Source organism: Ursus arctos, unplaced genomic scaffold, assembly GCF_023065955.2.
Source record: "Ursus arctos isolate Adak ecotype North America unplaced genomic scaffold, UrsArc2.0 scaffold_23, whole genome shotgun sequence".
Taxonomy (NCBI): Eukaryota; Metazoa; Chordata; class Mammalia; order Carnivora; family Ursidae; genus Ursus; species Ursus arctos.
The window spans coordinates 42,222,535-42,237,508 of NW_026622908.1; the positions used below are offsets into that span (position 1 = coordinate 42,222,535).

Sequence of the window (14,974 nt, forward strand, 5' to 3'; positions counted from 1 at the left end):
AAAAAGACCAGGTCCCTGCTCACGTTCTTGGGGAGGAGGTGGGGCGAAGGAGCAAAAAAGACTTTAAAACAAATGGTAGGTGTTTGTACGTGTTATGAGAGCTTCAAGGAAGGAAAGGAAAGCGGGAGAAAGCCTAGCGGAGACATTTGATCCGGCCTGATAGGTGGAAAAAGGGGCTTTAGTGTGGCCCTTCCCCCAGGTCGGCAGCTGGAGCTCAGCCCGCTCCTCTCCGGCTCCGATCCTCTTTCAGCCCATTCATCCATGCGTGGGCCGGGGGTGGGCGGGCAGACAATCAGATACTGTTTTATCACAGGCATCGGCGGCAACCTCCCGCTTGGCGCCCGCAACGCGCGGCCGCCGGCGGTATGAGTCCTTCAGGACTCGCTGAGGAACGTAAGCGTCCGGGCCTCTCAATCCTGAACTGGAAGTCGGGTCGCAAGGCCGGAGATCTGCGCTCCGGCGGGTCACAAGCAGATAGCACGCCTTTTGGGCGGGACCATCTTTCCCTGCAACCCCACCCCCGCTCCAGTCCCCCGGGTTCCCGGTGCTTCAGCCGGGCACTGTCCTCCCGCAGTAAGACCCGCAGAGAACAGGACCCGCGTACTACAACTCCCAGAAGGCTTTGCGGCCAGGTCTCCCGAGGACCCTTGGAGAACCGTAGGGGCTGGGCCTCAAGGCGAAAGGCCTGCCAATCCTCCAGCGGACGTGGCGTATGGCGCTGCCGGAAGTTCCGGGAAGTGGGCCTCAGGTCTGCCTCGAACTTCCGGGTTGGTCGCGCGCCTTCTTGCGGATAAGATGGCGGCCGAGCATCCCGAGCCTCCCAAAGGAGAGTTGCAGCTGCCGCCGCCGCCACCTCCTGGGCACTATGGCGCTTGGGCTGCCCAGGAGCTTCAGGCCAAATTGGCAGAGATCGGAGCTCCGATCCAGGGTGAGGAACTCGGGAGGTCAAGAGCCGGGGCAGCGTAGGCCTAGGGAGAAGCGGAGCCTGGTTACCCCGGAGACCCCGGGGCAGGGGGAGGGGCGGAGGCGGACCGCTGGGGCTTGACTTGGTCCCTCTGGCCTGCTCGCCCTGACCTACCCTATTGATCCTGTGCTTTGCCCAGCAGGGAGTCGCGAGGAGCTGGTGGAACGGCTGCAGACCTACACCCGCCAGGTAAGTGCTGGTGGCGGGACGTCAGGGTAGGCCGAGTTTCGGGAGAAGGCCTTCATGATCCCTCGCCACTTGGTTTTAGCTCTTTACGTAGCTCTGCAGAGCAAGCAGGGGTTTGCTCTTTCTGCTTGTTCTTGCCATTACCTGACCAGTTGTAATTGTTTCTATATATGTCGGTCCTCTCCAGTGCCTACCTCAAGCTTTGGCAGACAGGCACTGGGTACGTTTTGTTGAATGAATGGGAGGGAATGTCGTTTTGTGGAACAGCTCCTCTTAGACTGATGTGGGGTCCTTTCTCTTTTGCAGACTGGCATCGTTCTGAATCGGCCAGTTCTGAGAGGTGAGGATGGGGACAAAGCTGCTCCCCCTCCCATGTCGGCACAGGTAAGGAGGTTGTTCCACTTTGTAAGATGACTTCTCTTCAGGGTAGCCTCTCTCACATACAGTGTATTGAGGATGCAACTTAACAGATTGGGCAGGGAGAAATGGGAGCTCTTCAGTTCTCCCTTGGTCCTGATCCTTATCTCCTTACCCAGTGTCTGCTTCTCCAAATTCTACCTGTCATTTAAGGTTCAGCTTAAATGATCTGGAACCTGATTTGATTCTCTTTCAGCTGGAAAGAACTCTTTTTTTGCCTTCCCAGGGCACAGTTCCGATTTTGTTCAGTGACATTAAGGCTCATTCCCTGATTTGATTTCATAGCTTTTAGATTTAGTGAATCATTTTTGGGACATACTGGCTCCAGTTTATTTAAGTCTTCTCAACTTCCATGTCCTTTCAGAGCCAGGATTTGAATTTTTCTCTAGGACAATGGCTCTGGCCTGGGAACTATTGACTTTTCTGTGTGGGATGAAGAGTTCCGAGGTGGCCTTTAGAGGTGTCCTCAAATTTCCTGAAATTGTATGCAAAATCTGTGCTCATGTTTTTCTGGGGAGAGAATCGATAGCTTTCCTTGATTGGTGTCCCAAAGTTAGCATTCTGTTCTATCGGTATTGCTACCGAGTATTCTTTTCTTGTATGCAGGAATTATTTGTCATTTGACTTTGAATCCTAGCACCTGGCTCATAGTTGATCCCTAGCAAACGTTTGCAGTAGGTAAACATTTCCTAGTTATGTTCACATTTTTTTCCACAGCTTTCTGGGATTCCCATGCCACCACCACCCATGGGACTCCCCCCTCTGCAACCTCCTCCACCACCCCCACCACCTCCACCAGGCCTTGGCCTTGGCTTTCCTATGGCAGTTGGACCCCGCCCACCAAACTTAGGGCCACCACCTCCTCTCCGGGTGGGTGAGCCTGTGGCTCTGTCAGAGGAGGAGCGGCTGAAGCTGGCGCAGCAGCAGGCAGCATTGCTGATGCAGCAAGAGGAGCGTGCCAAGCAGGTAGGGCAGGTGGCAGCTTCCGTGTGGGTCTCATCAGGGTCCTAAGGGGGAAGTGGAGCCTCCGAGAAAGCTAGATCCTGGGGCTGATCCTTCTGGGACGGTCTGGACCCAAGACTGGAACATGGGCCCTCGGCTGGAAGAGGACCCCAGGAAGCAGAGTTGTGGCAGCCTGGCCTGAGGGATAGTGATGTGCTGATGTGAGCTTGTTTTCTTTTTTAAGCAGGGAGATCATTCACTGAAGGAACATGAGCTCTTGGAGCAGCAGAAGCGGGTAATGCCTCCCAGCCTTTGGCTTGATGGTCCAGTCCATTGGCTGTCACTTCTAGTGCTTAGTGTCCCAAATGAGATGCACCATGCAAGTTTTCCATGGGGGTTACCTTATCCTTAAGTTCCAGTATCTTCTAAATAATCCCATCTTTTCTGGAGCCCAGGGATTGGTAAACTACAGACTGTGACCTGATTTTGTATGGCCTGCAAGTTAAGAATGGTTTTTGTACCTTTAGGGGACTGTTAAGAAAAAAAAATTAGCAAACCAAGAACATACTACAGCCCTTGCAACGGCCCATAAAGTGGAAGATAGTTATCATTTAGCCCATTACAGAAAAAGGTTGGTGATTCCTGTTAGTCTTATGTGATATCGTTTTAGGTACCTACGAGTGGATCCTGGATTTATTTAGTCGGTTGTATTGGATTTATACTAAACGTGGTAGGTGTAGTTAGAGAATGATACAGAAGACATTCACTCTCAGAGGGGCGTCCTATCAGTTGTTCCACAGTGCGTTCCTGGGAGTGTTAGGAAATAAGCGTTAACAGGAATAGATATGAAATTATTTATGAAGGGCTGTTTTTGCCTAGATTGTGCTAGATCTTGAGGAGCAGGTGTAAGAAAAGAAATCGTGTTCCTTAGAAATAACTTAAACTCTTGGGGGAAGAAAACTCTTGTTAAAAAATAGAGGGCTGTGTGTAGCTAAATGTTAAATTCTCTGTTAGAAATCAGGAGTTTCCTGGGGTTTTTTGGTGTTATTTCCAGGGGTTTTCTTTTATGATGAGAAGCCTCCTCCCTTTGGATCAGTAGCCTGGAAGGGTGGGGGTGGTGAGGATATCCAAACTCAAGTGGAACCTGATTGTTCTCCTTGGGCCTATTGGCTAAAAGCCTGCATTTGCCAGAGGCTGTCTGCCCAATGGATTTCTAAGCTATCTTCACTCCCACGTCTCTCTTATAGGCAGCTGTGCTCCTAGAGCAGGAACGGCAGCAGGAGATTGCCAAGATGGGCACCCCAGTCCCTCGGCCCCCACAAGACATGGGCCAGATTGGTGTTCGCACTCCTCTGGGTCCTCGAGGTAAGACCCTGGAAATGGAACGGAAGGGAAAGGAATGTGTTTGAAAAATTCTAAACATAAGAACGTATCCTATAAAGTGCATACAGTTCAGTGAATTGTCACAAACTGAACAACTTGTGCAACCAGCACCGGGACCAAGAACCAAAATACTAATACCTCAAAAGCTCTCCCCGGCTCTCTTCTAGCCACCCCTCTCCCTAAGGGTGACCATCACACTGACCTTTAACAAGGAAGGTAATTTTTAAAATGTGGGTTTTGTCTCTTCTGACATTGGATTTCTTTCTTCTCACAGTTGCTGCTCCAGTGGGGCCCACTCCCACTGTTTTGCCCATGGGGGCCCCGGTTCCCCGGCCTCGTGGTCCCCCGCCACCCCCTGGAGATGAGAATAGAGAGGTGAGATTGGTGATTTCTTTCTAGGTACAGGAGAGTGTGGTTTAGGAGGGGACTGTTTCTGAATTTTTAGAGAAGGATTCTGAGAGAAGATAGGAGGACTTCCAGGGGTGGGGGGGTGGCGGGTATTTAGTTAAAGTGTATATAGGTAGGGCAGGAAGTAGGGTTTGGGAGACATTTCTGGGGCAGGGTTCTGAGGTTCACCCTGATGGATGCTGAGGGATGATTGGGTCCAGTTAATATTGTTGCTACCTGCTGTTTACATCACCCGGCTGGCAGCCTTTCTAGTACAAGAGGTAGAAATCCTGAGATCATCTCCTCTGTCTGGGTTGTCTCTTTCAGATGGATGACCCCTCTGTGGGACCCAAGATCCCCCAGGCTTTGGAAAAGATCCTGCAGCTGAAGGAGAGCCGCCAGGAAGAGATGAATTCTCAACAGGGTGAGTCCATTGTGTCCCAAGGGCTGCAGGGCAGAACCTGGAGAGGCCGAGGCTGAGTCTGCATTCTTCCATCCCTTTCCTGAGGAGGCTTTGAGAGAGAAACGGGCCCTTGGTAAAGAGGAGTTACTGTGGGCGAGTGGCAGGGTACCAGTGCAAGGAGACTGATGCCCGCCTTTCTCCCTTACAGAGGAAGAGGAAATGGAAACAGATACTCGCTCGTCCCTGGGCCAGTCAGCGTCAGAGACTGAGGAGGACACCGTGTCTGTATCCAAAAAAGAGGTATGGGATGGAGCCAAGTCTGGAAGGAGTGTCAGGAGATGGTATTTGGGCACTAAAGTAACACCAGTTCGAGGTGTTCAATAAATAGTAGCTGCTGTTTTGTGTCAGTTCCTGTCCTAAGCATCTTACAGATATTTTGCATTTAATTGTCATAAATCCTTGGAGTTCAGAGCATTATGTGTGCCTGCGTCTTAGAGCTGCAAACATTTAGGTTCTGAGAGGTGCAGGAATTTGCCGAGAGGCACACAGATTGTGAAGAGCAGAACTTTGGAGTCAGACTTCAAGGCTTCTTTCCTCTGTCACTTGGGGAAATCGGATGAGGAGATTAGGGGGCAGGCAAGGTGCTTGGATTTTCTGACCCAGTTGGTTTTCCGTCTTTTGCAAGAAAAATCGGAAGCGGCGGAACCGAAAGAAGAAGAAAAAGCCCCAGCGGGTTCGTGGGGCGTCATCTGAGAGCTCTGGGGACCGAGAGAAAGAGTCTACCCGGTCCCGTGGCTCTGACTCCCCGGCAGCTGACGTTGAAATTGAGTATGTGACTGAAGAGCCTGAAATTTATGAGCCCAACTTCATCTTCTTCAAGAGGATTTTTGAGGCTTTCAAGGTACAAGGAGCCCCTCAGTGGGAAGGGGCAGGGCTGAGCAGGGAATGGGCGGGGATGGGGAAAGACAGGGTAAGGAGGGCATCTTTTCAGTGCTAGGTTCAGGAACTGGGGGGGGGAGAGGGGGAGCAAAGGGCTGGGATTTCCATATTGTCTGCCTCCTCAGCTCACCGATGACGTGAAGAAGGAGAAGGAGAAGGAGCCAGAGAAACTTGACAAACTGGAGAACTCTGCGGCCCCCAAGAAGAAGGGCTTTGAGGAGGAGCACAAGGACAGCGATGACGATAGTAGTGATGATGAACAGGTGAGGCCCTCATGCGCCTGGTGGGGAGGTAGGGCCTCGGGACGGGTGGCTGAGATGCATGCAGTGAGGGACCATGGTGAACCTCTGCAAAGGAGAAACCCTTTGGGATGAGCCGGGCAGTGCGATTCACACCTGCTAGTCCTGTTCAAAAGAAACGATGTTTTTGTTGTAGGAAAAGAAGCCAGAAGCCCCCAAGTTGTCCAAGAAAAAGTTGCGCCGAATGAATCGCTTCACTGTGGCTGAACTCAAGCAGGTGAGACCCGAGCTGATGTAGCACATCCTAGAGCATGGCTGGGAGACCACATGAGAAGCTCCTGAAAATGCACGAGGTTTTGTTTTGGAGGTCGGGATGGGGGCTTTGAAGGAGGCCTGGGTGACTTAGGCACGTGTCCTCTGAGGAAGGGAAAGAGAAAGTTTTAGATCTGAGAGTTAGGGCTTTCTAGTGGCATGTTCCTGTGTTTTCCAGCTCGTGGCTCGGCCTGACGTCGTGGAGATGCACGATGTTACAGCACAAGACCCCAAGCTCTTGGTTCACCTCAAGGCCACTCGAAATTCTGTGCCTGTACCACGCCACTGGTGTTTTAAGCGCAAGTACCTGCAGGGCAAACGAGGCATTGAGAAGCCCCCGTTTGAGCTGCCGGACTTCATCAAACGCACAGGCATCCAGGAGATGCGGGAGGCCCTGCAGGAGAAGGTAAGGGATGGCCAGAGCTCAGATCTGCCCTGGAGATCGACGTCCTTTAATGGCAGCTTATTTCAAAATTGGAAATGTGGTTCCCGAAGTCAGCCTTCTTGTTAATTGTCTAATGATCCGTTCTTCAGAAGTCAGCACTGCGTGTGACAGAGGGCGGGAAGGGTGCAAGGAAAAGACATCAGCTCGTGAAAGGCAGACCTGGCCTCAATGTTAGAGTTAGCTCTCCTGCGCCATGCTGAGATTTCTGATTCCACGCGGTTCCGTTTCCCCCCTTGTCTCCTCATTCCTCCTCTGCGTGCACTTTAGCCAGCTCTTTGACCTGCACACGGCGACTGCTTTTCCTGCAGGTGGCTTTTGGCTGTGTCTGCAGTTCCCTGTCCCAGTGTGAGCTTGATGCACTTTGTGGCTAGAGATTCATGGTGGTTATATAACTTCTTAGATTTAAATTTTTAAGTTAAATACTTTGAGTAGGTAATACTTGTGTGTACTGCAAAAAAATTCAGGAGGTACAAAAGTACATGATGAAAACTGCCTCTCAGACTCTAGTCACCCAGTTCTGTCCAGAGGCAGCTAATGAGGTCAGTCTGTTGATCAGAGGGCTTGAGAAGATATTTGTCAATGTACACAGCAGAAGATAATTTTATATGATACATCCATTTTGTTCAACATGGATTATGTAATTTTGAGGTGTTCGAGCTGGAAGGATTTTGGTGACTTCTGGAATGAGATACATGAGGTTTCCCTTTACTTTCTTTTTTAAAGATTTTATTCATTTATTTGAGAGAGAGAAAGCGAGAGAGCACAGGTGGAGGGGCACGGGCAGAAGAAGAGGAAGCAGACTCCCTGCTGAGCAGGGAGCCTGATGTGGGACTCAGTCCCAGAGCATGGGAATCATGACCTGAGCTGAAGGCAGGTGCTTAACTGACTGAGCCACCCAGGTGTCCCTCCCTTTATTTCTTTGGGAGCAGGGAGCCAAATCTATAAAGAGCCGAACTTGGTGAATATCCTTTATGACCTGTTTTCTGGCATTCTCCACAGGAAGAACAGAAGACCATGAAGTCCAAAATGCGAGAGAAGGTTCGGCCCAAGATGGGGAAGATTGACATTGACTACCAGAAACTGCATGATGCTTTCTTCAAGTGGCAGACCAAGCCAAAGCTGACCATCCATGGGGACCTGTACTATGAGGTTCGGGTGCAGGGGCTTGGGAGAAAAGACTGGGCCTTTGGTCACGGCTGTGTAACTCTTGGTTGGAAAGGCTTTTCACGTTGGTACAGTGGCTCCTCTCCTCAGCCTTAGAATTGTTTCTTAACTCCCCTTGGATGGAGTGGGATTTGAAATCTTAAAATGAGGTAGGTTTTTTTTGGGAGGAGAGGTTCAGTCTATGTCTTTAAAGTGATGACTGGATAAGGGGCAGAGTTGCCAAGTTGTAGATGCTTTTAGGAAAACAGTTAGTATTGAGGGTGGGAGAAAAGTTTTTATTTTTTTTCCTGATCCTTGAAATAGCAGTCACCACAATATTAGGGAGTTTTTGAGGTGGAAGGATCTTGGAGATCATCCTGTCGAGTGCCCTCATTTTGCAGATGAGAAAGCAGGTCCTAAATCTGGCCATGTTCTAGTGGGTTAATGTCGGCACTGGGAGTCTTGCTTCTCCCCTCCTTCCTGGCCTTTATTCCTTTCCCTACTCTAGCCAGGGAAAAGAGTGATGGAAGCAGCAGGCACTAGGGCAGCTCTCAGTGGGATTTTGTATCTGATGTGGATTGGGACTTCTCATCTTTGTTCCCCTATCCTCTTGCTGTTGAATTCCCAGTGTGTGTCTGGCATTCATAGTGCAATGTGCTCTGCTTTTTTCTCAGGGGAAGGAGTTTGAGACACGACTGAAGGAGAAGAAGCCAGGAGATCTGTCTGATGAGCTAAGGATTTCCTTGGGGATGCCAGTAGGACCAGTGAGTGCCAGTTACCTGACTGGGGAAGCCAAGAAGAGGGTGGGAATTGGGGGCAGAAGGGAGACAAAGGACAGGGTTGGGCAGATGGTATCCTGTTCTCTTTTTCCTGCAGAATGCTCACAAGGTCCCTCCCCCGTGGCTGATTGCCATGCAGCGATATGGACCACCCCCGTCGTACCCCAACCTGAAAATTCCTGGGCTGAACTCGCCCATCCCCGAGGTGAGCACTGGTCTTTCATTCTTAGCTGCCTCTGCTTTTTAACTGGAAGATGATTTTTTTTGGGGGGGGGGTAGGTCCTTCTCTCATCCCACCCCACCATGTCTCTGTCTCTCTCTCTTTTTTCCCCAAGAAAAGAGTAGTAGTTTTTGTTGTTAGAAAACCTGACATGCTCACCATAAAACAGTCAATGAGAATTGACAAGTCCAAAGATGGGAACAAATCACCTATAATTCACCATTCAGAAATAACCAGATTTAAAATTTGGTGAATGTGTTTTCAGATACCTCTTTGATATATACATGGCTGGACAGATGGAAATAATTTTATCTCAAGAAGGGCATTACACTTTTATTTTTAAATATGAAGCATTGATTTAAAGAAATTTTAATAGATAGCAAAGTCATTAAAGTGAAAAAGACATAATTGTTAAACTTTAGGTAAAAATTTCTGTCCCTTTAAAGACATAGATTTTAAAAGCTTCCCAAAGTTAGAAAAAAAACAGTAAGAAGTTAAGAGTCCTGTTTTTTAAAGTATGTGATTTACTTTCAGACAGCATGGACTCTGCCGTGAAGGCTGAGGTTTATGTCGGCTCTCTGCCTCCCATCTCCCCATCCTATCATCTCTGGATTTTTGTTGCTTACTGCTTTTGCTTTGTAATGCTTTGTAACATTTAATCCTTCTCTGAAATCATAATTTCCAGAGTTGCCAAGCACTAGTTTTGTGCTTTGTGGTGTGACTTTTCTCCAGGGTTTCAGTCTTTGCTCTGGAGCTTAGTAGTGGAACTGACTTGTAGTTGGTCTCTTGCAGAGCTGTTCCTTCGGGTACCATGCTGGTGGCTGGGGCAAACCCCCAGTAGATGAGACTGGGAAACCACTCTACGGGGACGTGTTTGGAACCAATGCTGCTGAATTTCAGGTATAGGCCATGGTTGTCTTACTTCAGGTCATGAAGTGTAGAGGTGGTTGGTTTATAGATTAATTATTAGGGAACTGGGTGTTCGGAAGTTCAGAATCTGGAAAAGGGCATGAGCTTTCCTAAGATGTGACTCACTTAAGTTCTGCGCTAGAATATGAACTCTCTGTAGGCAGAGATTATTGTCTGTTTACTTTTATATCCCTTCAGTTGCAACAACTTGATATGTGCTATAGGTACATAGTAAATGTTTGCTGAATGACTGAATGACTGAATGATCTGTTTCAGACCAAGACTGAGGAAGAAGAGATTGATAGGACCCCTTGGGGGGAGCTGGAGCCATCTGATGAAGAGTCTTCAGAAGAAGAGGAAGAGGAGGAAAGTGATGAGGATAAACCAGATGAGACAGGCTTTATTACCCCTGCAGACAGGTGGGGAGAGCAAAGTCTATCTCTAAAGTGGTCTGTCACTGGGGGCCTTCTCTTTACTCCAGAGCTTGTTTCTCTCTTCGAAGTGGCCTCATCACTCCTGGAGGGTTCTCGTCAGTGCCAGCTGGAATGGAGACCCCTGAACTCATTGAGCTGAGGAAGAAGAAGATTGAAGAAGCGATGGACGGGTGAGAGAAACAGGCAGGGCTGAGCGGGAAGGTCTTCCTCTTCCCTTCGGCCTCTGGGTTGGGCAGCTGACTTGTCACCCCCCTGTCCCCACCTTGTGAACCAATTATGGAACACCCAGCTCTGTGCCCGGCACTGCTCTAGGCAGTAAAAACACAAGGCGAGCAGTTCATCAGAGAACAAGGTGATTTCAGGTAGGGATAGGATGGTGAAGCAAAGTCAACTAGGTAATGGGATGTGGAGGGAGTTGGGTGGTGGGAGGATCTTTGGGAAGGTCTCATTGAGGTATTTGAGCCGAGAGCTCAATGTGAGGAAAGATCTAAGCACAGGATGATCTGGGGCAGAAGGAACCGTGAGTACCTAAGACAGGCATGGGTTTCTCATAGTCTTGCAATGGAAACTCTCTTACTAGGTATGTAAATGTGTGGGATCGTTAAGTCTTCTTGATGAATTGATCCCTTTTTCCTGAGGTGATCTGCTCTTTGCCCATTCCATTTTTTTGTTCCATTTTCCCATTTGCTTACGTTTTAAATTAATTGAACATTTTTTTGATGACTCCATTTTATCTCCTTTATTGACTTATTAAGTGTAAAGCTCTGTTTTATTATCTTTAGTGGTTGCTGTAGGGTTTATAGTATCCATCTTTATCACAGTCTACCTTCAAGTGATATTACCACTTCTCGGGAGTAGTGAACATCTAACAGCAGCATACTTCCATTTCTCTCTTCCCAACCTTTGCACTGTTGTCATGGTTTTTTACTTTGACGTGTTATAAATCTTACACTATGTGGATATTTTTGTTTAAATGGTCAGTTGTCTTTTTTTTTTTTTTGAAAGTTACCTTTTAGAGAGATTTGAATAATTAGTCCTACGTTAACTCATGTAATTATCATTCTCTGTGTTCTTTCATTTCTTTGTGTACGTCCAGGTTTCCATCTGGTAGCATTTTCCTTCCACCTGAAAGGCATCCTTCAGCATTTCTTGTTGTGGGTCTGCCAGTCATGAATTCTTTCAGTGTCGGCAGTCTAAAAACTTCTTGTTTGTCCTTTTGAAAGATTTATTTAAAAATTTTTTTGGTTTTATTTAAATGTGCTTTTGAAAGATTTTTTATTTTGGTCAGGAATATGCTTCTAGGTCGACAGTAATTTTTTACTTTTAGTACCTTATTTTACTTTTAGTACCTTTTTGGGGTGGGGTAGGGCAGAGAGAGAGGGAGAGAGAGAATCCCAAGGGGGCTCCATGGGGCTTGATCTCACAACCCTGAGATCATGACTTGAGCTGAAGTCAAGAGTCAGACACTGAACCGACTGAGCCACCCTGGTGCCCTTTCCAAATATATTTTCTGTTCCCTTTGCTTTCTCTTCTCCTTTGGCAACTCCAGTCATATATGTGTTAGGTCTCTTGAAGCTGCCTTCCGGCTCACTTATCCTCTGTTCATTTTGAAAATATCTTTTTTCTTTGTATTTCCTTTTTTTTTTTTTTTTTAAAGATTCATTTATTTGAGAGAGAAAGAAAGAGTATGAGCGGGAGGGGTAGAGGGAGAGAGAGAGAGAGAGAGAATCCCAAGCAGACTCCACGCTGAGCACAGATCTTAATGCGGGGCTTGATCTCATAACCCTGAGATCACGACCTGAGCCAAAACCAAGAGTTGGACACTTAACTGACTGTGCCACCCAGCTGCCCCACATGCTTGTTAATTTTTGATTGAAAGCCAGACTTTGTAAAATTCACTTTATTGGGGTGCAGGGATCTTTTACATTCTTATAACGCTTGTTCAGGTTTGTTTAGGCTCACAGTTAAGGTACTTGGAAACAGTTTGATTCTCTCAGGTCTTGCTTTTCAGGTTCCTGAAGCAGGACTGAAGCAGTGTGCAGTCCTCTCCACTACAAGGCACAGGACATTCTGTATACTCTACCCAATGCCCTGTTAATCAGGAGGATTTTTAATCAGGCTAGTGAGTTAGGCACTGTTCCCAGTCCCATGTGGGCAACAGGCACTGTTGCCATAGCCCTTCTGGGTGGTTCTTTCCCCAGCTCTGGTACTTTACTCACCTGAGTACTGAGGAGGACCCTCTATCGGTCTCTCGAGTTCTCAAGTCTCTGCGCTGCTGTCTCTTCTCTAGGACTCTGCCGTGTGATCTCTAGCTGCCTTGGTCTCTCTGGAGTTCAGCTTCATCCCTTCAACTCAGTCCGCGCGAGTCCTCTGGGCCCTACATGGGCTCCCCCTCCTTGTTCTATGGCCTGCAGACTCTCTCAATGCAGTAGGCAGAGCAACTGAAGGACACACCTCATTTGTTTCCTGTCTCACGAGTTACTCTCCTTTGCTACCCTCTGTCCAGTTACTTGGAGATCTTCGTTTCATGTGTTTTGCCCTTTGTTTTTTTGTTTTTTGTTTTGTTTTTTTTGGTTGTTTCAGATGGGAGGGTAGATCTGGTCCCTGTTACTCTTTCTGAAGAAGTCTCAAGCTTTGCATATTCAAGGAAGAAAAGAAGGGTCCTGTGGTTGGAGTATAGTGAAAAGGGATTAAGTAAGGGACCAGATTATGAACCTTTATTTATTTATTTTTTTTAAGGATTTTTTTTATTTATTTATTCGACAGAGATAGAGACAGCCAGCGAGAGAGGGAACACAAGCAGGGGGAGTGGGAGAGGAAGAAGCAGGCTCATAGCAGAGGAGCCTGACGTGGGGCTCGATCCCACAATGTTGGGATCACGCCCTGAGCCAAAGGCAGACGGTTAACCGCTGTGCCACCCAGGCGCCCCTGGATTATGAACCTTTAGATCACGTAGGGAAGTTGGGTTTATTTAAATAATCAGAAGCCTCAGAGGATTTTGAGCAAAGGAATGACAAGATCTGAGCTGTTTTAAGGTGTTAACTCTGGCTGCTATGTGAGAATAGATTGTTACCCCTTCCAGGGGGAGAGGTAGGGAGAGGTCTGGGTTGATATTGGTAGATTTGCTCTTGTGTTTTGAGTGGAATGATTGAAATACGTGGCAAGACTGGCTCAGGTGGTTCTTGCACCATAGGAGGTACTGGAAGTTTGAGTTCTCTATGTTAGAACTCCAGGTACAACTTTGGGCAGGAGCTGTTGTCTCTTTTTCTCCTGCCATCTTCTCTGTACAAGAGTTCTTCTGGAAACATTCAGTCTGACTCTTAACCCTTCTTCACATGTGGGAATATTGGTCTCTGATCCTCTAAACTTGGTTCAGAGGATCCTTTAACTCAGTCCCTGTATTCCTTCCAGGCTGTATTTCCTGGAATCAGCACTGCTCCATCCCCTTCCCCACTGACCCAGTCCTTTCCTCTTATGAGTCTCTACGACCTGCAGAGGCAGCCTAGGCATCATTTTTCCTCTGGGTGTCTTGGTATCTCTCTGGGAGCTGGGTGGAGGTGCTGCTTGAGTTCTCTTTGCTTCCCCTTCTGGAGACCCTTACGTACCTTCCGTTTTGGGCCTGACTCCATTGTCCTTTGCAGAAGCGAGACACCTCAGCTGTTCACTGTGTTACCAGAGAAGAGAACAGCCACCGTTGGGGGAGCCATGATGGGATCAACCCACATCTATGACATGTCCACAGTGAGCACTCTTTTGGGGGCTGGGAAAGGGGGCAGAAACGAAGTCTTCTAAGCCTCTCTGTAGATGACAAGACTCTGATCCCTTTTCTAGGTGATGAGCCGGAAGGGCCCGGCTCCTGAGCTACAAGGTGTGGAAGTGGCCCTGGCACCTGAAGAGTTGGAGCTGGATCCCATGGCCATGACCCAGAAGTATGAGGAGCATGTGCGGGAGCAGCAGGCACAGGTGGAGAAGGAAGACTTTAGTGACATGGTGGCCGAGCATGCTGCCAAACAAAAGGTAGGAGGTCACCGGGGAGCCCAGCTGGGTGTGAGCCAGGGACTAGGTACCAGGGACTCCCTTTTTCAGTGGCGTGTCCTCTGGGAATTAGGGTGTACTCCGTGTCTGCTGCCCTGAGCTTCCCTGGTGCTGGAAACCTTAGAAATCCTCTGGTGGGCTGCCCTCTTTAAAGATGATGAAACTAAGGCACAGGGAGAACTCATGCAAGCCTGAGAATCCAGTTTTAGCACTTTTTCCACAGACCTATGTGGCTGTCAGGCTGCCCACTCTTGTCTTGGGGGCCAGTGGGTTGTTTCACCTGTTGTAACCTGTTTCTCTTTCTCTCCTCTAGCAAAAGAAACGGAAAGCTCAGCCCCAGGACAGCCGCGGGGGCAGCAAGAAATACAAGGAGTTCAAATTTTAGGTCCCCCTCACACACCTGGCTCTCCTTTAGGCCCTTTGTCTGGATGCTTGGGCTTTACATGTGGTCCCCAAGAGCCAGCTCTCCCACAATTCCCAAGGACTTGTCATTTCATGTTCTTATTTTAGACCTGTTTTGTAAATAAAGCTGTTTCCCAAGGAAAGAGATGCATATGTAACACTTCTGATCCTCCTTCGTCTCTTAATCCTCTCATGTAAAAGGACCAAAACAGGCTTTTTCTGCAACTTCAGGGCTGCCCCAGTGACCAGAGGCACGCTCCTGGATCACATGTTGCAGTTGAGACTAGTGATAAATTCAAAGCCAGGCCAAAATTGTGTCTTACCACTGCCTGCTTTTGTGAGAGGGCTCTTCGGGAAGTACCTCTAGGTCTGGTTCGACCTTACTACTTTGTCCTTGGGGACTAAAAATAGCCAGCTTAGCACCCTGGCTGGGCT

At 48.3% G+C, this 14,974-nt stretch overlaps 1 protein-coding gene across 2 annotated transcripts; it reads left to right on the top strand.

Annotated features, from left to right (window-relative positions):
- SF3B2 (splicing factor 3b subunit 2) lies at positions 1-14,682 on the top strand. 2 transcript variants are annotated; one of them, XM_026483162.4, is made up of 23 exons: positions 1-75; positions 314-928; positions 1,107-1,153; positions 1,457-1,534; positions 2,285-2,533; positions 2,754-2,804; positions 3,757-3,874; positions 4,167-4,267; positions 4,607-4,703; positions 4,891-4,982; positions 5,368-5,583; positions 5,747-5,884; positions 6,057-6,137; positions 6,351-6,578; positions 7,617-7,766; positions 8,435-8,524; positions 8,637-8,744; positions 9,552-9,659; positions 9,945-10,087; positions 10,171-10,272; positions 13,744-13,843; positions 13,934-14,119; positions 14,451-14,682. In XM_026483162.4, exons 2-23 carry the CDS (start codon positions 796-798, stop codon positions 14,520-14,522), a joined length of 2,688 nt encoding a protein of 895 aa, XP_026338947.1. In that variant the 5' UTR covers positions 1-75; positions 314-795; the 3' UTR covers positions 14,523-14,682. The 2 variants fall into 2 exon arrangements, with proteins under 2 accessions (XP_026338947.1, XP_026338946.1); XM_026483161.4 differs by lacking the exon at positions 1-75 and having other exon boundaries at positions 745-928; positions 1,104-1,153.
- The last annotated feature ends 292 nt before the right edge of the window (positions 14,683-14,974 follow it).

Bases quoted from the DNA above. Each gene is read 5' to 3' on its own strand.
- SF3B2 (XM_026483161.4), top strand. From the start codon at position 796: ATGGCGGCCGAGCATCCCGAGCCTCCCAAAGGAGAGTTGCAGCTGCCG. The intron at 2,805-3,756 runs GTAATGCCTCCC...TCTCTCTTATAG, and splicing joins TCTTGGAGCAGCAGAAGCGG to GCAGCTGTGCTCCTAGAGCA. The intron at 4,983-5,367 runs GTATGGGATGGA...GTCTTTTGCAAG, and splicing joins TGTCTGTATCCAAAAAAGAG to AAAAATCGGAAGCGGCGGAA.